The following is a 22,248-nucleotide window of genomic DNA, read 5'->3' on the forward strand; positions in this document are numbered from 1 at the left end:
ATATTGTAAATCAACTGTCCTTCAAATTTTTAAAACAGCTAGTGAAAAAACAAGAAAGACCAAAGCCTAAAATAGCGGCAGAGAACCTGCGCTCTGCAGCTGCAGGGCCCGGTTTGAACCCTGACTCCCCCATGAGGAGCCAAGACCCTGTTCTAAACAACAGACTCCACGGGACAGGCTGGGACCTCCTTGAGTCTGTACCCTCTCGGCGCCTGGCATTGGGCAGGGCTCAACAAGTGCTAATCAAATACCTTTCCAGGCTGTTTCTTTTATTTATGGGGGTGGGAGTGGGGACAATTGTGCCACATCATCAGATGTTACTAAGTCAAGCATCGATCTCAGAGTCCAGGTCAGGGTCTTATAACATCTGTACCCCTAGCATGTGGTAGGTGCTCATGAATACACATTTTTTTTTTGTCTTTTTGTCTTTTTTAGGGCCACACTGGAGGCATATGGAGGTTCCCAGGCTAGGGGTCGAATTGGAGCTGTAGCCACTGGCCTACACCACAGCCACAGCAATGCCAGATCCGAGCCACGTCTGCGACCTACACCACAGCTCACAGCAATGCTGGATCCTTCACCCACTGAGCGAGGCCAGGGATCGAACCCGCATCCTCATGGTTCCTAGTCAGATTCACTTCCGCTGCGCCACGACGAGAACTCCGAATAGACACTTATTAAAATTATTTCAAGAGATAACACAGTTCATGTCAGAATGTCAGAATAAAAGGACCGATTTACAGATGTCCCCACCAAAGAACCAGTCACCTGGTCATCACTAGTCGCCACACATGACCAAGCTCTCACTTCCCTGCCCTCTGTCTGGAATGCCTCTCCCACCTGCTGCCAAACGCCTTGGTTCCCTTCCAAATCCAGCTCAAATGTGTACCCACCTCCAGAAAGACTGCCCTGGGTGGTTTTCTGTCTGTAAAACAGGAGACAGCCAACAGCACCTGCCCAGGAGCTGTTCTGAGGAGCCAGTGAGACCAGGCATGTGGTTCCTGGGAGAACTGGCCCTCAAAGGGACCAGCTGCTATGATGCCCTGGCCACACCCCGCTTCCCAACTTGTAAGTCCCTTCCCTCCTCCCAGGCCCTCCATGAGCATTTCCATTGTACTCAGAGACCCCACTGACTATGTCGTGGGCAGAATAAGGACCCCCAAAAGATGTCTAGATTCTAATTTCCAACACCCGTGAATATCAAGTTCCCTTATGTGGCAGAAGTGACTCTGCAAATGTGATGAATTTAAGGATCTTGAGAAGGGAGATTATCCTGGATTATCCAGTGAGCCCAGTGTAATCACAAGTGCCCTTTTAAAAAGAAGGCAGGAGAGGAGCTCCCGTCATGGCTCAGTGGTTAACGAATCTGACTAAGAACCATGAGGTTGCGGGTTTGATCCCTGGCCCGTTAAGGATCTGGCATTGCCATGAGCCGTGGTGTAGGTTGCAGATGCGGCTCAGATCCCGCGTGGCTGTGACTATGGTGTAGGCCGGCGGCTACAGCTGTGATTTGACCCCTAGCCTGGGAACCTCCATATGCCACAGGAGCGGCCCTAGAAAAGGCAAAAAGACAAATAAATAAACCAAAAAAATAAAAAGAAGTCAGGAGGGTCAGAGTCAGAGGAAGAGATGAGACAATGGAAGCAGGGTCATGGAGAAAGATCTGATGATGCTATGCAGCTGATCTTGAAGATGTAGGAAGGGGCCACAAGCCCAGGGTGCAGCCCTAAAAAGCAAATAAATAAGAATAAAAAAATAAAAACACCTCAGCTCCATGCACACCAGAAAGAGGAGGAGAAATGAGCTTACTCACTGATGAGAACAGCAACCCACAGCTGCACCCAGGGAAACCAGTCAACATTCCCTCTGCCAGGGCTCAATAAAAATATCATTGCATATCACCACAGTGCTTCATTTATATAAAACCGTTCAAGTGCAAAGGCTACCTCACAGCTTTAAAAATCAGGAAAACGCATGTTATAAGACAAAGCACCATGTTGTCATTGGGGCTTCGACGAACAAAGTACACAAGAGGGCTTGAATTTTCATGTTTAATCATTTGCTGGGCGCCCGCCTCATGGACCCAGGACGCTCTGTACTCCTGGCGGGTCAGACCAGAGAGACACCACGTCTCACTCCCCAGGGGAACTCTGTGTTTACACAGCCACTCCATGTGGAGAGGCCAGACCATGTGAGCATCTGGAATAAAAGGGGAGGTGTCTTGGTTCTCTCCAGCTCCCAGCCCAGAGCATAATGCCTGGCACACACTAGGTTCCCTGAAAACGCAGGCTGCATCGAAGAATGAGTAACAGGAGCAAAGCTGGCAATTGCTGCAGATATAATGGGTACTGTGGGTGTGGAGGAATAGAGGGACCATTGGGTTATATTACAAGGCATCTGGGGGTTAGCAAGACGACCACAGCTGAGATCCTGAGTGGGAAAGTCTGGGTCATGGGTAGCCCCTCTAAAAGTAGCCAAGACCAGAGCTCCCATCGTGGCACAGCAGAAACGAATTCCACGAGGAACCATGAGGTTGTGGGTTTGATCCCTGGCCTTGCTCAGTGGGTTAAGGATCTGGCCTTGCTGGGAGCTGTGGTGTAGGTCGCAGATGCGGCTTGGATCTGGGGTTGCTGTGGCTGTGGCATAGGCCAGCAGCTGTGGCTTCAACTGGACCCCTAGCCTGGGAACCTCCGTATGCCGCGTGTGCAGCCCTAAAAAGCAGACACAAAAACAAAACAAAACAAAACAAAATCAAACAACCCAGCCAAGACCAGAATCTGGCCCAACAAAGCTTTGGGGATGAACACAGATCTGGGTCAGGTCTCAGCTCTGCCACTACTAGCTGAGCGATGTCAGGCAAATTACTTAACCTCTCTGAACTCAGCTTCCTCACCTACCAACAGAGAGCAGAGTGAGCAAGGTGGAAAGGAGGTAAGAGAGGTGGTGTGTGGCCCAGAAGTGGCTGTCCACTATGGATCTGCGCTGACCTGCCCAAATCCTTTCGAGTTTAGGTGGGGCCATGCGACTACATTTGAGCCAACAGAATGGGGACAGAAGTAACACGTGCTGCCACCAGGTCCATCCCATCCCCAAAGCCCATTTTCTAGGCCGTGGTCAACCTCTCCTCCACTGCAGTCCTGCCCTGAGGCACGCAGCCCAGAGCAGATTCCCAGCAACACTTACAAAGAAAGCTCTTGCTCCGTGACTCCTCTCAGCTCCCTGGAGGACAAGGTCCCCCTCCCTTGGCTCGCACATGCCATGTCCTGTTTGGCTCACACCCTAGCCTGCTCTCCCTGCCGGTCTGCTGCCCAACTCCGCTTATCGCTCGCATCTCTGCTTAGGTGCCACCTCCTCCAGGAAGCCTCCCTAGGACCCCAGTAGGTAGGCACCATTAGCTTCATCCTACAGAGGTTAAGAGTTCTTGGGAGTTCTGATCGTGGCTCAGTGGTAATGAGCCTGACTCGTGTCCATGAGGCCGTAGGTTCGATCCCTGGCCTCGCTCAGTGGGTGAAGGATCTGGTGTTGCCATGAGCAGCGATGTGGGTTGCAGATGCGGCTCAGATCTGGTGTTGCTGTGGCTGTGGTGTAGGCTGGCAGCTGCAGCTCCGATTCGACCCCTATCCTGGGAACATCCATATGCCGCAGGTGCCGCCCTGAAAAAAAGAGTTCTTGCCCCCAAATCACAGGGGCTAGAAGGCAGGGGGAGGTGGGTTTGAAGCCAGGGCAGGTCTAGCCAGGCTTACACCAGCTGAACCACTTCTGAAAGTGTGATCCTGGGACCACTGCCAGAAGCAGCAGCCTCATCTGAGAGCTTGTCACATGCAAATTCTGGGGCCCTGCTCCAGTCCTGCTCAAGTCAAGTCTGGGGTGGGCCCAGCAAGCCCACCAGATGGTACCAACTGCACAGAAGTTGGAGAACCCCTGGCTAAGAGAAACATTCTGCACTTGCACCACCTGCCTTCTGGCCACTCCCCGCGGGGGCCTTGCCAAGTCTCAGAAGTGTCCCAGCTGGGGGACCGAACACTGCCCACCCTCTGAATTGCCAGGCATCTGAAATGCTTCTCGGAATGTTCCACAGCCCTGGGACTTTGGGGACCCAGAGACGGTCACCTTCTGCTTTACCATCAGCCTGTTAGTAACTCACTTTTTAGGGCCACACCCATGGCATATGGAGGTTACCAGGCTAGGGGTCAAATCAGAGCTGTAGCCACCATCCTACACCCCAGCCACAGCAACACAGGATCTGAGCCGTGTCTGTGACCCATACCATAGCTCACAGCAATACCAGATCCTTAACCCACTGAGCGAGGCCAGGGATTGAACCCGCGTCCTCATAGATACTATTAACTGCTGAGCCACGACAGCGACTCCCCTTCCTTTGTTTGAAGCCTTCTTGCTTGTGCCCATCAGCCTGGGCTGCAAGAGTTTAATTCAGCAACATACTAAGGCCCAAGCTGCTTTTACCTCGTATCCATCACTATTCCCACTGTATTCTAGAACATTCTCAGTTCTTGGGCCACAGAACTGATTTCCCCAACACAAAACTTTTTACTTTTTCTTATATTTATTTACTTATTTGCTTTTTAGGGTCCCACCCACAGCATATGGAGGGCCCCAGGCTAGGGGTCAAATTGGAGCTACAGCTGCCAGCCTACACCACAGCCACAGCAACCCCAGATCCGGGGCGTGTCTGCGATGCCACGTCTGCACCACAGCTCACTGCAACACCGGATCCTTAACCCACGGAGCGAGGCCAGGGATCGAACCCGCGTCCTCATGGATCCTAGTCGGGTTCGTTAACCACTGAGCCACAACAGGAACTCCCCAAAGTTTTTATTTTTCCATCAGCCCAGCCAGCCACTATTCCTTTAAATATAGGCCTGATCATCAGCTTTTTCTGTATCAGCTTAAAGAATCGGACCAAGAAAGAGTAAATCCTAGAGAATGAGCTTGAACAAATCCAAGTTTCTGCTAGTGACCTTCAGCTGTCTTCCACACTGCTCTTAGTGTCTGCCCATCCCGCCAAAGACTGGACAAGACGTCTTTGGGAGATGTGACCAGTGGAATAAAAATGGTCTAAAGTCACCCTGCCACCCTGTGGAACAGCCCAGCCTGATCACCCCGAGGGGCAGGCCGGAGCCAACAAGCCCCTCTCACCCCGGACCTTCCAAACAGCTCCAGAGCCCCATTCTCATCAGGAGACAGCCACAGACCAGCGCAGAGGGGAAAGAGGAAGCTCTGCTCCAGTCATGCAGGGGCTCAGGCTCCTTCCAGCTTGGGGCTCTGTCCTTCTCCAGGCCCTAAGTCTTCTAATCTCTGTGGGTCAATGGGAAAAGAGGGGCAGGTTTTTAGGGTCTGGGCTTGAGAGGGGCACCCACCATGTCTGCTCACATTCCATCAGCCAAAACTCAGTTCAGGCCCACCCAACTGGAAGAGAGCCTGGGAATCCATCTGGGTGACACCCCAGGAGAAGAGGACACAGGTGTTGGTGACCAAGAGCCATCTCTGTCACATAATACTTTAAAAAATGTTTTATGGAGGTCCCATTGTGGTGCAGCGGAAACCAATCTGACTAGTATTCATGAGAATGGGGGTTTGATCCCTAGTCTCGCTCAGTGGGCTGAGGATCCGGCGCTGCCCTGCGCTGTGGGGTAGGTCAGAGACAAAGCTCAGAACCCAGGTTGCTGTGGCTGAGGTGTAGGCTGGCAGCTGTAACTCCAATTCGACCCCTAGCCTGGGAACTTCCATATGCCCCGAGTACAGCTCTAAAAAGCAAAGTAAAAAGTTTTAAAATCATTTCAATGACACATCCTTAATCAGCCTTAATCAAAAAAGCACACACACACAAAAACAAAACTTCCAAGCATAGAATGTACACAAAGCATCACATGCAAACTGAGACTATTTCAAGTGATCATCAGGCCCCTACTTCCTGCCTCCCCACACCCTGCAAAAGATAAGAACTTGGGACCCCAGCCTACACCCTGTCTTTAGGAAGAACACGAGGCGTTCCCATCGCGGTGCAGCGGAAACAAATCTGACTAGGAACCATGAGGTGGTAGGTTCAATCCCCGGCCTCACTCAGTGGGTTAAGGATCCGGTGTTGCTGTGAACTGTGGTGTAGACTGCAGACGCACCTGGGATCTGGCTTTGCTGTGGCTGTGGCTTTAGGCTGGCGGCTACAGCTCCGATTAGACTCCTAGCCTGGGAACCTCCATATGCCGGCTGGTGTGGCCCTAAAAAGACAAAAAAAAAAAAAAAAAAAACAAACCAACCAAACAAACAAACAAAAAAACGCAACATCAAAGAACTTGAGAGGAAAGGGAGGCGGCAATCCCAACCATGTTACACCTGAATTCCCGTCATCAAGCAATATATTTGTTGAATACACACGTGAGCCAAAAGAATGAATGTGAGATGTTGTGGAGCCCACAGAGGGAGAAGACACCTGCACAACTCCACCCCTATACCCTTCCTCCTCCCACTGGCATCCTTTCCAGCTCAGCTCAAGCATCACTTTCTTCAGGAAGTCTTGCCCAATAACCTTCCCCCCAACACACACACACACAGCGTTTGCTCTCCGCTCTCACCTGCTCGCTCTATATTCCCACAGTTCCGGGTATCTGCCCTTGGCTCATTCTGAGCCTCAAGTTCCTCCTCCGTAAAATCAGAGGGGGTGGACAATGTCCTGGCTGATGGGCCCCAAGGCAGGCAGCTTCCAGGGTGGAGGTCCCAGAAGTCAGGCTCTCACACCGCGTCCCCACGGGGCAGACGGAGCAGCCCCCCTCCCTCTCACTAGCCGGACAACCAGGCTGGTTCCCCGCGTTCCCCCAGGCCCGCGGAGCGGATCTAGGCCGGGACTCACCCGGGAGGCTCCCGCCCCCGCGTCGCCGCCCGCATATTAATGCCCAGTCTCTTGGCGCACACGTCCCCGGAGACTGCCAACACCCGAACTCCCGCAGCCAACAATGCAGCAAGGGCGCGTCTACACTGTCCTCGGGGTTCTGGGAATTAGGGCCTCTTGTTCGGGGGCCGGGGAAGGGGACGTGGCTCTGGGCCCTGCAGGGGAAGGAAGGCAGGGCTGTCCCCACCCTCTGCGGGCCCCGAGGCGCCCCGGCTGGCGGCCCCCAAGCTGCCTCTCCCACACCATCACGTGCCGAGGAGTTTTCCTATAGTCACTGCCGTGAATCTGCACGACGGCCCCATTTTACAGAAGCAAACACTGAGCCCCGAAGAGCCTAACCCTCACCCGTCCCTTCCGCCTGGGTCCTCACTTTTAAGCCCCAGCCCGTTTGCAGCGCCCGATCCCGGCTCTCAGGGCCAACCGCCACCCCACCTACCTGCTCCGGGCGGACAGGCGAGGCAGCCGCTGCTCACGGCCGCGAGGATCCAGAGGAGCTGGCAGAAGCTCGTGGCCCGGTGCTCCAGGGTGCAGGGCGGGCGGGCCCCCCGAGAGCGCCGGGGAGCGGAGAGCCGGGCGCGCAGGCGGGCGCTCCAAGGAGGCAGCTGCGGCCGCCGGACCGATCCCGGGGCGCAAGGGGGCACGCGGGGCTGCTGGAAGGATCCCGGGTGCTGGGGGCGCGTTCCAAGGGCGCGGGCGCAGACCACTGTCTGCGGAGCTGGGGCGGCTGCAGCGCTGGGTGTGAGGGCGGCGGATCCCCACTGGAGCCGAGGTGGAGCTGGGGCTTGGGTAGGAGGAGGCAGGCAGGGGCGGGGCCACGGCCGGGCGGGCACTCGGTGCGTCGCTCACGTGGCCGCCCTCCCGAGGCAGTCACCGCTTTTGCAGCCGCCGCGTGGACCTGCCGGCGCTGCGTCCCCAGCTCCCCAGCCTGCTGAGTATACGGCTTCAGGACCCATCGGGTGGGGAGGGCCTGGCACTGACCCGCCAAGGGACAGCCAACTCCTCCCTTGCGCACCGCACCTTACCATCCTCCATAGCTGGCTGCCTCGTTCTGTATTCAAGTCCTTTCCAAAGAGTGATCGCATGTCGTCGTTGGTACTTCTCTAAGCATAACCTTAAAATATTTTTATCAAGAATGGATCGCCCCCCCATCCCACCCCGGATTTCTGCTTCGTAAAAACTTAGGCGCTTATGACTACGGCAATCATGTGTGTAATTTTTCTATTCTTTATTTTTGTCTTTTTAGGGCCCCACCCACTGGCATATGGAGGTTCCCAGGCTAGGCCTCTGAGCCGAGCTAAGGCTGCTGGCCCACGCCACAGCCACAGCATCGCTGGATCTGAGCCACGTCTGCGACCTACACCACAGCTCACGGCAATGCCAGATCCTTAACCCACTGAGCGAGGCCAGGGATCAAACCTGCCACCTCATGGTTCCTAGTTGGATTTATTTCCGGGGCGCCACGTCAGGAACACTAACTTTTAAATGTTTTCAATTTATAATGTTGTGCCAATTTCTGCTGTACAGCAAAGCAACCCAGTCACACATGTACATACATTCTGTCTCTTATATCATCTTCCATGGTGTCTATCTCAAGAGACTGGATACAATTCTCTATGCTATACAGTAGGAATGTGTATAATTGTTTAATATCATCTCTAGAGGTCCCTGACCTGCCTAGTACATTGCTGTCTGTATTCCTGTTAGCACATGGCCTGGCACATAGTAAGTGCTTAATAAATGCCTGTGATATGAATGAATAGATATGAAAAGTTATAAAGAAGAAAAGGCAATAAAACGAATGATAACTACTGTGCACACATGGATATTCTTCCAGATAAACCTTCTAGGGAAATTTTAGAAATTTCACAACTCTTAGAAATAAAAGTAACAGTGATGTTTATCGAGTGATTTATCTCATTCCTCTTCACACCAACCCTAGAGGTAGGTCTCACTAGCTTTACTCTACAGATCATAAAAATGAGGCTTTAACAAATACCGTAGGATGTCGCTTATATCTGGAATCTAATATACGGCACAAATGAAGCTTGTCACAGAAAAGAAATGCATGGACTTGGAGAACAGACTTGTGGTTACCAAGGTGGGGGAGGGAGTGGGATGGACTGGGAGCTTGGGGTTCATAGATGCAAACTACTGCATTTGGAGGGGATAAGCAATGAGATCTTGCTGTGTAGCACAGAGAACTATATCTAGTCACTTGTGATGGACATGATGGAGGATAATGTAAGAAAAAGAATATACGTGTGTGTGTATGTGACTGGGTCGCTTTGCTGTACAGTAGAAAATTGACAGAACACTGTAAACCAACTACAATGGAAAAAATAAAAATGATTTTTAAAAATGAGGCTTTAGAGATACATTTGCCCAGCAGATGTCCAAGGTGGCTCTTCTTGGTAAAGGGCATCTTTATTTCAGGGCTCCTGCTGGTTTGGGGTTAAAAAAAGAGAGAGAGAGAGAAATTTGAAGGACCCCCCCTCTTCTCCTGCAGGTAGGATGGAGGGACGGCCCCATGCGGAAGCAGCCAGGTGATTTGAGAAGGATGGGGAAAAGCTCCCAGTTGGGTGATGGCTTGTGGGGGCTGTTTAAACAGTTTGTGGTGGGATGTGAGACATAGCCCCCTCCCTACACCCCAAAGAGTTCTTTGGTCAAAGCCTGGAATGGTGTGACCAAATTCTCCCATGGAACTGGAGGGAGTGCTGAGTGTTCAGGTGAGTCCCAGGCAGACACAGAGAAACAAGTGTGGGCAGGCCAGAGACAGAGCTGCTATCTAGGTATCCATGTAGGCTATTTACATTTTCCTAACAAGAGTAGACTCTTATCTACTGCTCCTTGCTTTCCCTGAACACTAGCTTGTAAACATGTTTCTGTTGTCAAGGGCCACCTGTCATTTGTAACGCCTGCTTTGATGCACCTTTTTGGGGTTGTCATAAGAGCTGATATTTACAGGCCATTCACTTTGTGTCAGGCACAGTGGTAACCACTTTACAGACCTTCTCTCTTTTAATTCTCATCACGACCCTCTTATTTTGCCCACTTTGTACACAAGGAGGCGGGAGACAGGGTGAGTGACCCTCCCAAGGTAACAGAGTTAGTAAGTGGCAGAACCAGGATTGGACCCAGGTCCAGGTATATACGGACCCCTCCAGCGTCCTGTCCCTAAGCCTTGCCTCTTCCGTTTTTGTGGACCCTAAAAATGCAGGTCCCACTGGGAGAGTGAAGTTCTTCAGTTTACCAGCAGCCAGGGCCTCTGCAGGGACTAGGTTCAAGTTTATGAGGCTTGGAGAACGGGTGACAGAGAGGTAGCATTTCACAAGGTGATGAGGGGAATGAAAAAAAAAAAAAAAAAAGAAGAAAGAAAGAAAGAAAAAAAAGGAATGGTCCTGAGACCCATGGCTGAGTGTTTTACCCTTTGGCGTCTATGCTACAAGTTTCTGAAAACACAAGACCTGAAAGACATATATCATTCTGGTTTGAACTGTTGGCTCCTTTACTTACCTTGAGAAAACTCCTCTGGCTTTTTGGCAAGAGTCAAAATTGCACCATACACCCACAGCATGTGGAGGCGCCCAGGCTAGGGGTGGAATTGGAGCTGTAACCATGCTGGATCTGAGCCATATCTGTAACCTACACCACATCCTTCATGTACTGAGGGAGGCCCAGGATCGAACCTGCACCTTCCTGGTTCCCAGTCGGATTCCTTAACCACTGCGCCATGACAAGAATTCCTATATTCTGTCTTTTAAGGAACCTCCATGGTGGTTGTACCAATTTACATTCCCACCAACAGTGTAGTTTTCTCTACCCCGTCTCCTGCATTTACTGTTTGGGGACTTTCTGTTGATGGCCACTCTGACTGGTGCGAGGTGATACTTCTTTGTGGTTTTGACTTGCATGTCTCTAATAATTAATGATGCAGAGCATCTTTTCATGTGTTTTTTTGGCCATCCGAAAAAGCACTTTCTTTGACCAAAGCATTGTCAGAGTTTCACTGGGTAGAGAAATGAAAGGTGGTTTTATTTTCTAATTTGTGCTTTGCTTTCTTAGCTTAGAGTCTCAGCAAAAACAGATATGACTTTAGCAAAAGTTATTTTTAACGCTCAGTTAAAAAAAAAAATAAAACCCAAACAGAGCCTAGTTGCCCTGGCTCCTGTGGTGTCCCCACCCTTGCCTGGCTGGGCCTGGCTTTTTCAAGGGAACTTCCCTTCCAGCCTCACCCGTACAGGCATACATTGCTGCAGAAGCTGGGTCAGGGCTAATGCAGAAGCCTGCAGGCAAACAAGCCTGCTGGCTGGAGCAATGCACTCCTGGTCTTGCTTCTACTGGATTTTGTTCTGTTGAAGCACCTCTGGCAGGAGGGTTCTGAGCAGCTGTGGAGAGCTGCTTTTTGCCTGATCTGGCCTAGTAGGTACTGGATAAATGTTCACTTGAATTAAATTATCGGGGATGGGGGAATGGGGGTGGGGGGGAGTAGAGTTCTGTTACCAAGTCCAAGCTCATATTTCTCATCACAGGACAGGCCAAGAAATTGAGAGATGAGGTGTTGGGGCAAGAAATGGTGACTTTATTTGAAAAGCAGCAAACTGAGAAGATGGTAGAACAGTGTCCCAAAGAACCATCTTACCCAAGTTAGAATTCAGGCTTCTTTTATACTAAAAGGGGAGCAGGGGTGGGGGTGGGTAGCTGGTTGCTGCAAACTTCTTGGTGGCAGAATCCTTTGTTCTTGCAGGCCACCTAGGTTTGGTCACAGTCAGTATTTCTTTAAACCTCTAACAAGCCAAAGGTTATCCTCTGTTCTACAACTTTTTTTTTTTTTTTTTTTTTGGCACCCTTAGCATGCAAGCCAGTGATGAAACTCACGCCACAGCTGTAACAAGAACCACAACAGTGACAATTTATCCTGCTAAGCCAGGAGGGAACTCAGTTTGTTCTGCAACTTTTTAGCTCTGTGTGAGTGGAAAAGTGCTCTACCTTTTAAGGTCAGAGCCTAGAGAAGGGCTCTCCTGTAGGTTTCATGCCATAGGCAACATTTCTTTACAAAAGGTGCAGAGCCAGCATAACAAAGCACAGGCAACAGAGCACAAAGGTTAGAGCTAAAGGAATAGATTCAATATGAGGTCAGATTTGTCTTCTCTGCTACAGTTGCTGCTAGCAAATAGTCCAACTAGGGGAGAATGCTTTGAGTCATTTGAGTCATTTGCTGGGGGATTTCCGCTTCCTTCTTGTGGCCACAGGGGGTGAACTTTCAGAAGAGCAGACTACTATTAATTCTGGGTGGCAGGAAAAGAAAGTTTGCTCTGTATACACTGATGTGTTCCGTATTTGCTCTAAATTTACTGCATTTTTAAAAACACACTGACATAGTCTAAAAAAGAGCACTTAGTCTTGGGAGTCTAGAGAATGCTGGTTCTGCCCAAGGCAGTTAAAACAAGTTACTCAGGCTCTCATATCCTCAGTTTCCCCCCCTCTGTAAAAAGTAGATAATAGTGATGATTGAGGGAGCCTACACAAGGCAATGATATGTAAAAACCTTCAATGATTTTCCTCCCTGGACCTGTGATCCTTACATCGTGATAGCAGGAACTAACCCATCCCAAGGCTGCAGAACTTCCCCGAAGTAGGGCTAGAGAGTCCACAAGATGCGGATCCAGCCGGTTCCCCTCAAACCCTGGTTCCCATCGGGACCGCCAGCCAGGCCAGGAGCAAGAGGCAGCGCGGCACTGCCCCCACCTGGCCACAGGCAGTATCCCACGCTCATGAAAAATCAATGGCAAACATGAGGAATAAATATTGATATTAACATTTTGGAACTCTTTTTTGCTTTTTAAAGCTGCGTCGCGACTGTAATCATTACTGTCGATCATGAGAGTACTTTGACTCCGAAGCCTAGAAGGAAGCCAGGAGTTAACAGGCGGTAACCCGCGCAGGGGACGCCAAACTAATATCGGGCATGCGTAAACCGATGAGGGCGGGGCTCGTAGAGCGTGAGACGCCGCGTCACTAGACTAATATAGTATCGGTGGAAGCCGCTCCAAGCGGTTGGTAGCGTGGCCGAGTGGTCTAAGGCGCTGGATTTAGGCTCCAGTCATTTCGATGGCGTGGGTTCGAATCCCACCGCTGCCACACCATAAACTCTACCTTTTCCCCATCCTCCTCTTTATGTCGTATTCTTCCAGTTACTCTTCTCTTTTTCTGCCTTCTGACGCTTTTTTTTTCTTGAAATGGAATGGGGAAGGGAGAGGAAAAGGAAGAAACTGCAGCACAAGCCGTCTCACTCCCTAATCTGGTACAAAATCCACCAATCCCGCTACTTAAAAGACAAAAACAACTCCCTATTTTCATGGGAAAGCACCGAGAAACCTTGAAAAGTTCTCAACGAGCTGTCTGCGTCCTTAGTGCTTCAAGGCCCGGCAAAAATCAGGTGGGGGTTATCTGAATCAAGACCTGAATTGGGAAGGGCCCCTATCTGGCCCATGTTATGTGTCCCGCAGAAGGTTCAGGCTGTCTCCATAAATCACTGTTGATAGAAACGGTGTCAGGTGACCTTATGGCTGGTCTGGGGTATCGGGAGGCCTGCCTTGAGGTCCTAGCTTCTTTGGTTCACCTCCTACTTGGTTTTTGGTCTTGTTTATTTACTTAACAACTATTTATGAAGGGCCGACTATATGCCAGAAACCAAGATCAACCTGAGGCTATAGAGCAAGGAGGCAGACGTGTCTTGGCAGGTAGAGTTAACAGCCATTGTAATTTCTTTAATTATACCTGTGAGAAGTGTCATATGGCAGGCAGCAAGCAGCTGAATGGGGGACAAGGAACAAGTGACTTTTTGCTTGGACTGGAAATTGAGAGATTAGCTAAGTGAAGGTGGGAGAAAGGAGTTCCAGAAACTGGGGACAACATGTGGAAAGTACTGGAGGCAAAGGAGACGCTGTTGAGTCGGAGAAGCTGTGAAGCTAATTTAGGGCAGCTGGACAGAGCAGCTGGATGAATAAAGACGAGAGCGAAGTGCTAGGCAAGGAGGGCCACCAATGTCAAGTTAAGGCTTTGAACTTGGTCCTGAGGGCATGGGAAACCATCGAAAGGTTTTTAAGCTGAAGGGTGGCACTTCCCAATTTTGGTTTAAAAATTTGCCTCTGGCAGGAGAAATAGGAGATTCCATTCAAAGCCCACTGTAGTTATCTTAGGAGAAAGCTTGTACCAAGGGGTAGCTCAAGGAGACATTCGGAGGTGGACCTGACAGGAGACAATGAAGACATGTCTTCGGCCATGTAGACAGGAAGAAGAACATGCCGATAAAGTGATGACCCAGTTTGGGGCTTGAGTCCCTGGATGGCTGCTGGTGCCTCTCCTCTCCCTAAGTGGAAACACAGGATGAAGAGGGAGTTTGCGGAAACGAGGATGTCCGTTTGATGCACACTGAGTTTGAGATGTGGGACGTGGCATTGAGAAGATTGGACGTAGAGGTCTGGAGGCCAAGAGGACACTCTCTGAGCAAATGACACAAAATGGGGAGGCATTGGAGACTGAGGTCATGGGAATGGATGAACTTGCCCAGGAAGAGAATGTAGAGGGACCAAGATGGAGCCCCAAGGATGTCTTTGACCCACACCACAGCTCACGGCAACACCGGCTCCCTAACCCACTGAGCAAGGTAAGGGATTGAACCCACAACCTCCTTGTTCCTAGTCGGATTCGTTAACCACTGCACCACGATGGGAACTCCCTAAGAAGGACGTTCTTTTAGGGGGAAGGCAATGGAAAGAGAAGCCAATGAAGGAGACAGAGAAGGATTGGCCAGAGACACAAGTGGAAAACAACTGTGTTGCCACATAAGCCAAGAAGATTATGGCAAGAAGGAGGGAGTGGCCAGTTATTTTGGAGTCTAGGCAAGACAAAGACTGAAAAGAATATCCTTTTGATTTATAATTCATGTACAAAGTCACTCTTTTTTTGGCCACACCCATGGCATGCAGAAGTTTCTCGGCCAGGGAATGAACCTGAGCTACAGCAGTAACCAGAGCCACAGCAGTGACAATGCTGGGTCCTGAACCACTAGGTCACCAGGAACTCTGTTTTGTTTGGTTTGGTTTTTCCTTTACAGCTGCACCTAAGGCATATGGAAGTTCTTGGCCTAGGGGTCGAATAGGAGCTGCAGCTGCCCACCTACACCATGGGCACAGCGACGCTGGGTCTGAGCCACATCTGAGATCTACACTGCACCTCACAGCAAGGTCAGATCCTTAACCCATTGAGCAGGGCCAGGGATGGAACCCAAATCCTTGCAGACACAGTGCTGGGTTCTTGACCCACTGAGCCATAATGGGAACTCTGGGAACTTCATTTTTCAATGTATCTCTCTCTCTCTCTTTTTCTTTTTTTTTTTTTGCCTCTGCCCTTGGCATGTGAAGTATCTGGGCCAGAGATCGAACCTGTGTCCCTAGCAGTGAAAACAATGGATCTTTAACCCACTGAGCCACAGAGAAACGCCCTGATGACCTTGATTAAAGCCATTTTGGTGTGAGGTAAAAGAAATCCGTAAATGTGGACATCTCATCATGATATCTGATTTGGAGGAGGGGAAGGGTGATGGTAGCAGTATTGGGAGGGGGAGTGGGGAGTCACAAGAAATACTTTTAGGAGGAGAGAGAGTCGAGGATGTCTTGGATACCTGGCTGTGCGTCTACAAAGGGGAAGCGCTTCAACACCCATAATGGAAAGTTTATGAATTTACCTTCCTGGTCCTTCTGATTGGCTATATCACCTTGAGCTGCCCACAGTGACAGCTCTGTTTTCTGCCTTCATAATGCTTCTGCTTAGTGTCTCCAAGAAAGCTGGGACCTCCTTCTTCTTGTCCTCTCAGAACCTCCCAGAGGGCAGGTTATCTGGGCAGCCTCCGAAACCCTCACCGGGACTTGGTTTCTCTGATGGGGGAGGTGCCACCTCCTTTCCCACTGGGTACAGACACTTGAGAGGAAGGAAGATTTCTTGGCATAGCTGACCCATGCTGCCCCCATGCCCAGGGTTTAGACAGTCTACTCTCAGAGCCTGGGGGGAAGAGATGACTTAAGAGAAATCCAGAAAACAAAGGAATTGATTTTGCTTTGGGGTTTCACAAGCTGATATCTGGCAGGAGACAAAAGATGTAGAAAATTATGTGAACAGAGAAAGCCTGTTTTCCCTGCCCTGAGAACAGATTTCTCAGGACTGGTAGAGAAAGTCAGAGGAGAAGGTGAGTTTCAATGCACGTGAGTCACTGAGAAGAAAGGGCTGTCAGCCCCAAATGGCCCAAGGTTTGTGGATCTGGGACTGGGGTAGATCCCAGAGTCAAACCAAGTCCTGGCACAGCCAAGGGGCAGATGAGCAGAAATAACCGTGCATCATGTTTAGGCCACTGGGCCTTGGGCAGCTCCTCTCAAATACCCCAGCCACAGAGCAGCAACACCCCCCTCCACTCTTTGAAGTTCGACAATCCCAGTCTCCTCATTTATAAAGTGAGAATAATAAGCCCTATGCGAGGACCCTGAAAGTAAGAGCATATAGATGAAAACACTTTCAAACAGTCAAGCTTTAAATACACATAAAGATTATTGAATTTAAAAAAATTATATACCCACATTCAATTCAACACAGCAAAGAGGCATACACATTTTTTGTGCCTCACCAAGTTTCTTTTCTTTTCTTTTTCTTTTTCTTTTTTTTTTTGCTTTTTAGGGCCACACTCGTGGCATATGGAGATTCCCAGGCTAAGGGTCCAACTGCCAGCCTACACCACAGCCAGAGCAATGCAGGATCCGAGCCACGTCTGCGACCTACACCACAGCTCATGGCAACGCTGGATCCTTAACCCACTGAGCAAGGCCAGGGATCAAATCTGCATCCTCGTGGATGCTAGTCAGATTCATTAACCACTGAGCCACGACGGGAACTCCCACAAAGTTTCTTTCTTTTTTTTTTTTTCTACCAAGTTTAATTGTTCAGCATAGAACACACCTGGCCATGGCCACCTTGGCCCTAATTAACACATTTGTTCCTATCACAGGTTTCTTTAAACCTGTGAGAGTTTCCTTCTCTGTTAGGATCCACGGTTTTATCAACCAGTTCCACGTGTTCACATGATGATATACACGCCGACGTAATTACACACTAGTATTTTAGTATCCACAGTTGATACCAAGACCATAGGAAGGCACTGTTTCTGTGGCAAGCAGGGCTGGATTAAGAAATTTTATGGTTTCAACATTAAAGATTATCTGCTGGCCCCCTCATTAACAAACAGAAGCAATACTAAACCATAAAATATCACCAAGAAATTTCTAATAACTCCGTTATAACTATATTGGTACTTTTTCTTTCAAGAGATCCAATTCTTTTCTAAAAAGGCTTTTTTTTTGAGATTTAATTGATATGCAACATTAGTTTCAGGTGTACAACACAATTTTTCCTCTATGTACATATTGTAAAATGATCACAATGTCTAGTTAACTTTCATCACCGCGCAAAGCTGCAATTATGTTTCTTGTGATAAAAACTCAAGATCTACTTTCAGCAACTTTCGTATATACAGTACAGTATTATTAGCTATAATGACCAGGCTGTACATTATACCCCCATGATTTATTTACTGAAGTGGAAGTTTGTATCTTTTGACCACCCTAAAAATTCCCCCCCTTTAAAATGATTTTTATTTTTTTCCATTATAGCTGATTTACAGTGTTCTGTCAATTGCACCCAGTCACACATACATATATACTCTTTTTTCTCACATTATCTTGCTTTTTTCCCTTTTTTCTGATGTCCCTTCTAGTACCGAAGTCTGTGCTTACTAATCCCCAGACTCATATACAGGAAGCCCAAAAAGGCCAAGTTGGGCTGGGCAGAAGCCTGGTTCTCAGGTATCCTTCCATCCCCGGTTATAAACGCATAAGGAGACTGCATGAGTGAGCGAACCCAAGACATAAGCATAGCAGTGGATCAAACGCAATGCTCCCAGAATGGGTCTAATCCAAGATCCCGAGACGATCTCAGGACAAGCCCAGAGAAACTCAGGCAGATCTCAGGACAAGCCCCAAGAGCTCGGGCAGTGAAGAAGCTCGGTGTTCCTAGAAAGAGAGCAGTGAGAGAAAACTTGCAAAGTTAGCCCAGCCTGCAGAAGCCGCGGCAGCCAGGACGCAAGAACTCACCCAGGAGGTGTGGCCGGAGGGGGTGGAGCCATAAGGGAGGGGCGTGGCTAGGGCCGAAACTCAAGTAGGCGAGCGGAAGGACCCAACCAAGAGGAAGGGGCTAAGCCAGTTTCCAAAGCAGAAGCCAAGGGACGGGGGGAGGGGGCTCAGATGTATTGGTAGAGCTAGAAAGAGGGCGGAGCCAGAGTGGGGGTGAACCCGGGGTCGGGGCACACCTGGGCAGGGACGCGGAGAAGGCCTGGAAGGCAGAGGAGGCTGTGAGGCTAGGAACTTCTCCTTGGCATCTCAACCAGGCCAGAGGGAAACCAAGACACGGGCCAGGGCAGACCGAGGCTCGGAGGTTAGGAGGGAAACCCAGACGCGGGGGGCGTGACCACGGCTCCAAAGGCGGGGCATGGGCCCGTCAAAGCCCAGTGGGCGTGACAGGGGCGGGGTCAGAACGCGGGAGGCGGGGACAATACCCAGGAAGTGGAGCCGGGGCAGAGGGCTGGGCGGGGACCAGTCCAGGACTCGGGGGCGGGCTCAAATCCCGGGGGCTGAGTAGGGCTGGATCCAGGTCGCCAAGATGAGGAAGGGGCAAGGACAGGCCGGCGACGTCGATCAGACAACGGACGGCTGCAGGGCCAGGAAGTGCAGGGCCAGGGCGAGCAGGCCGAGGAGCAGCAGCAGCCCAAGCAGCAGCCGCAGGAGCGTCCTCGCCGTAGAGCTGTGGGTCCGCCCGGACGTGGACTGCACGTATCGGTCCACCGCGTCGGCGAAGCTGAACTTGTCCGGGGCGTAGCCAAGCTGGGCGCGCGCCTTGGCGATCTGGAAGGTGTGGGTCACGGTCACGCTGCGCACCTGCGGGGAGAGGCGGGACAGCCGGGGGGCGGGACTAATGGGCCTCTGAAGCAAGCTCCACCTTGCTTCCCGAGAAGGCATGAAAGCCTTGAGATTTCCCTTAGTCTTACAGCGATTTAAAAGGACCCCGGAGCTGGATCTTGCGCCTGCGATGCCCTCATCAGGGAGGACCTCTTTTCTATCACCTGCATTTTCCTTGAGGGCGCTGCCTGCAAAATGCCTTTTCTGTATCTTCCCAGCCTACTGAACTCCTCGGTATCCCCAAAGGAAAGGCTCCACTCTGTACTCCCCTCCCCCTGCCTAGCAGGATGCTGGGGCTCTGGAGGCCCTCAAAGCATTCGGCCTGCGGTGCAGCCTTCCGGTAAAATGTCTCCAGGAAACGCCCTTGGCTTTTCAGCCCATAGCCTCAGACCAGTCTGGCCAGTCAGGCCCCAGGGTGCAACCTTTTCGCCCTCGCTGAGAAGAATTCAAAGAGCGGAAATGGTTACTCCGGAGGGTTTGAGCTGCGTTTTCCGCTGCCAGATGGCCTGAAGCCCACAGGCTTCAAAGGTAGTACTTGCGCCTGGAGTGGGCTACATCCTTTCTGGGCCGTATCTCATTTACTTTTGTGAAGTGGTACAGAGAGGTTAAGTGACTTGCCCAGGGTTGCACAGAAGAGTCAGATTCGAGTCCATGCCCATCCCTGCTATGTTGGAACTGGGAAGGATACCCTCCTACCAGTTTCATCAGTTTCATTTCTTCCCTTGTTCCTCAACCAGACACTGGGAAGGAGTCACTAGCTGCTAGATTCTCCCATGGCCCTGAAACAGCCCCTGGGGTTGGATGCTTGTATGGGAGAGAGAAGGAGTGGAAAGTTCTTGTTCCTTTTGGCCTCAGTAAGTTCAGAAATGCAGAGTCCTAGGACACAGTGTTTTCAGAGCTCAGGCTTAGATGTCACCTTCTTTGGGAAGCCTCCCTAATTACCTCCGAATTAGTTTCAGTGGCATATGGAGGTTCCCAGGCTAGGATAGGAATAGGAGCTGAGCTGTAGCTGCTGGCTTACACCACAACCACAGCAACACCAGATCTGAGCAGCATCTGTGACCTACACTACAGCTCACAGCAACGCTGGATCCTTAACTCACTAAGCAAGGCCAGGCATCGAACCTGCATCCTCATGGATACTAGTCAGATTTATTTCTGCTGAGCCATGATAGGAACTCCTCCCCTTCTGTATATTCTGAAGTTCTTCATAAATTCCCCCAGTACAGCCCAGAATGATAGTGTGTTGAATTTCCAAGTTACTGGACTGTCTTCCCCTTTGGACTGTGAGATCCTTGGGGTAAGGGCTGTCTTGCCTCCATTCCTCAGCACAATGCCTGGCACAGAGTAGATACATACATACACTGAGTGAAAAAAGGCTATGAAGACAAACTGGAAGTCTGGTTGCTATGTCAGAGGCTGACCAGCAGAGGGCTCCTGAGCCACAGTGCCCAGAAACTTCGCAGCTAGTTAGGGATTCTCTGATGGTGCATTGCACAAGAAAACTCCTAAGTAACAGGAGAGGGGTGCCGACCACAATTCAGCAGCACCTTGGCAGCTCTTTCTTATGTATGATTCCTGACATTTTACAAGCTACTAGTTAAGTTCGCAATCATTTAGGTCTGGGTTCAAATCTCAGTGCTGCTACATCAGTAAATGGTCATGGTCAGGTTATTTCAACCCACATGTGTTTCATTTCCTCCTCTGTATGTGGAGGTGATAAGAGAATGGACAGTGTATAGGAGTCATGAAGATTAAATGAAATAAACACAGTGCCTGGCATTTCCTCACCACTCAATAGATGAGTGTGAAGCCAATTCCAGAATGGTGGGACCTGGGACAAGTCACTGACTTCTCTAGTGCTCAGTTTCTCACCATTCAATGAGATCATAAGCTTTTTGCCCTTCCTAACTTAGCAGAGCATCAGGGAGAAGCCAATGAGAGAAGGGATTGGAAGGGTTTTGCAAATAACACCAAACACCACTTGTTTTCCTGTCTACAATCTGCATGGAAACATCCTCTCTTTGAAACTGTATTTGCAAATGGAAAACTGTCATTATTACTTGAGAACAGTGTTTGAACACACTAGGTACTTAATATAAACTTATTTACTTACTTTTTTTTTTGTCTTTTTTCAGGGTCACACCTGCGGCATATGGAGGTTCCCAGGCTAGGGGTCCAATCAGAGCTACAGCTGCTGACCTACACCAGAACCACAGCAACGCCGGATCTGAGCCGTGTCTGCAACCTACACCACAGCCCACGGCAACGCCGGATCCTCAACCCACTAAGCATGGCCAGGGATCGAACCTGCAACCTCGTGGTTCCTAGTCGGATTTGTTTCCGCTGTGCCACGATGGGAACTCCAATATAAAATTATTTAGTGAGCAGGATCTGTGAGCCTAGACCCAACAGGTTGTGTTGTGTGTGTGTGTGGTTGGGGAGTGGTGACATTCTAAAAAGTGAGTATCACTGAACTTGCCTTTGGGAGCTTCCCATCTGGCTGGGAAGACGAGCTGCTTATGAATGAAATGACAGTGATGAGCTTATACATGGAATCTAAAATAGGACACAGATGGGAGTTCCTATGTTGGCTCAGAGGAAAACGAATCTGACTAGCATCCTTGAGGATGCAGGTCCATCTCTGGCCTCGCTCAGGGGGGTTAAGGATCTAGCACTGCCATGAGTTGTGGTGTAGGCTGCAGAGGTGGCTCAGATCCCAAGTTGCTGAGGCTGTGGTGTAGGCCAGCAGCTATAGCTCTGATTCGACCCCTAGCCTGGGAACCTCTGTATGCTGGGGTTATGACCCTAAAAAGACAAAATAATAAGAATAAACTAAAATAGGACACAGATGAACCTATTTACAAAACAGAAGAAAACAGACAAAGAGAACAGATTTGTGGTTGCCAAGAGAGAGGGGAGGAGGAATGATGCAAACTATTTCCTATAGGATGGATATACAACAAGGTTGCACTGCGTAGCACAGGGAACTATAGTCAATGTCCTGCGATCAACCATAATGGAAAAGAATACGAAAAAGAATGTATAACTAAATCGCTATGCTGTGCAGCAGAAATGAACACATTCTAAATCAACTATACTTCAATAAAATTTTTTAAAAAAGGGACTTCCCATCGTGGCTCTGTGGGTTAAGGACCCAACACAGTGTCTGTGAAAATGCAGGCTCAATCTCTGACCTCGCTCAGGGAGTTAAAGATCCAGCGTTGCCGCCAGCTGCAGCCAAGGTTGCGGATGGGCTCAGATCCGGCACAGGAAGGCAAGTGAGGG

The 22,248-nt window shown here is 50.0% G+C and overlaps 2 protein-coding genes and 1 non-coding gene across 10 annotated transcripts in view; 1 reads left to right on the top strand and 2 right to left on the bottom strand.

Annotated features, from left to right (window-relative positions):
• EEF2K (eukaryotic elongation factor 2 kinase) overlaps positions 1 to 7,664 on the bottom strand; it is a 93,074-nt gene extending 85,410 nt beyond the window's left edge. For 5 of the 6 annotated variants that reach the window (XR_014840593.1, XR_014840596.1, XR_014840595.1 and 2 more), the window contains exon 1: positions 7,341 to 7,664. The gene's annotated coding sequence lies outside the window, so the exon portion shown is untranslated. Of the gene's footprint in view, positions 1 to 6,865; positions 7,261 to 7,340 lie in introns of those variants that run through there. The other variant, XM_085017356.1, reaches the window with a different exon arrangement.
• Positions 7,665 to 12,960: 5,296 nt separating this feature from the next.
• Positions 12,961 to 13,042, top strand: TRNAL-UAG (transfer RNA leucine (anticodon UAG)). The gene has a single exon. It is a non-coding gene; the product is annotated as a tRNA-Leu (tRNA).
• Positions 13,043 to 17,518: 4,476 nt separating this feature from the next.
• Positions 17,519 to 22,248, bottom strand: part of SDR42E2 (short chain dehydrogenase/reductase family 42E, member 2) — a 29,936-nt gene continuing 25,206 nt past the window's right edge. For 2 of the 3 annotated variants that reach the window (XR_014840598.1, XM_021086483.2), the window contains one exon: positions 17,519 to 18,939. Coding sequence is in view for 1 of the 3 variants with exons in the window: in XM_021086483.2 (XP_020942142.2) it covers positions 18,700 to 18,939 (240 nt within the window). In the remaining 2 variants the exon portion in view is untranslated. The remainder of the gene's footprint in view (positions 18,940 to 22,248) is intronic. The other variant, XR_014840600.1, reaches the window with a different exon arrangement.

The sequence above is a fragment of the Sus scrofa genome, chromosome 3 (assembly GCF_054392235.1).
Source record: "Sus scrofa isolate SSC_HxYL_T2T_F1_AM1 chromosome 3, Sscrofa_HxYL_maternal_Yorkshire_Landrace_v2.0, whole genome shotgun sequence".
In the NCBI taxonomy this organism is placed as follows: Eukaryota; Metazoa; Chordata; class Mammalia; order Artiodactyla; family Suidae; genus Sus; species Sus scrofa.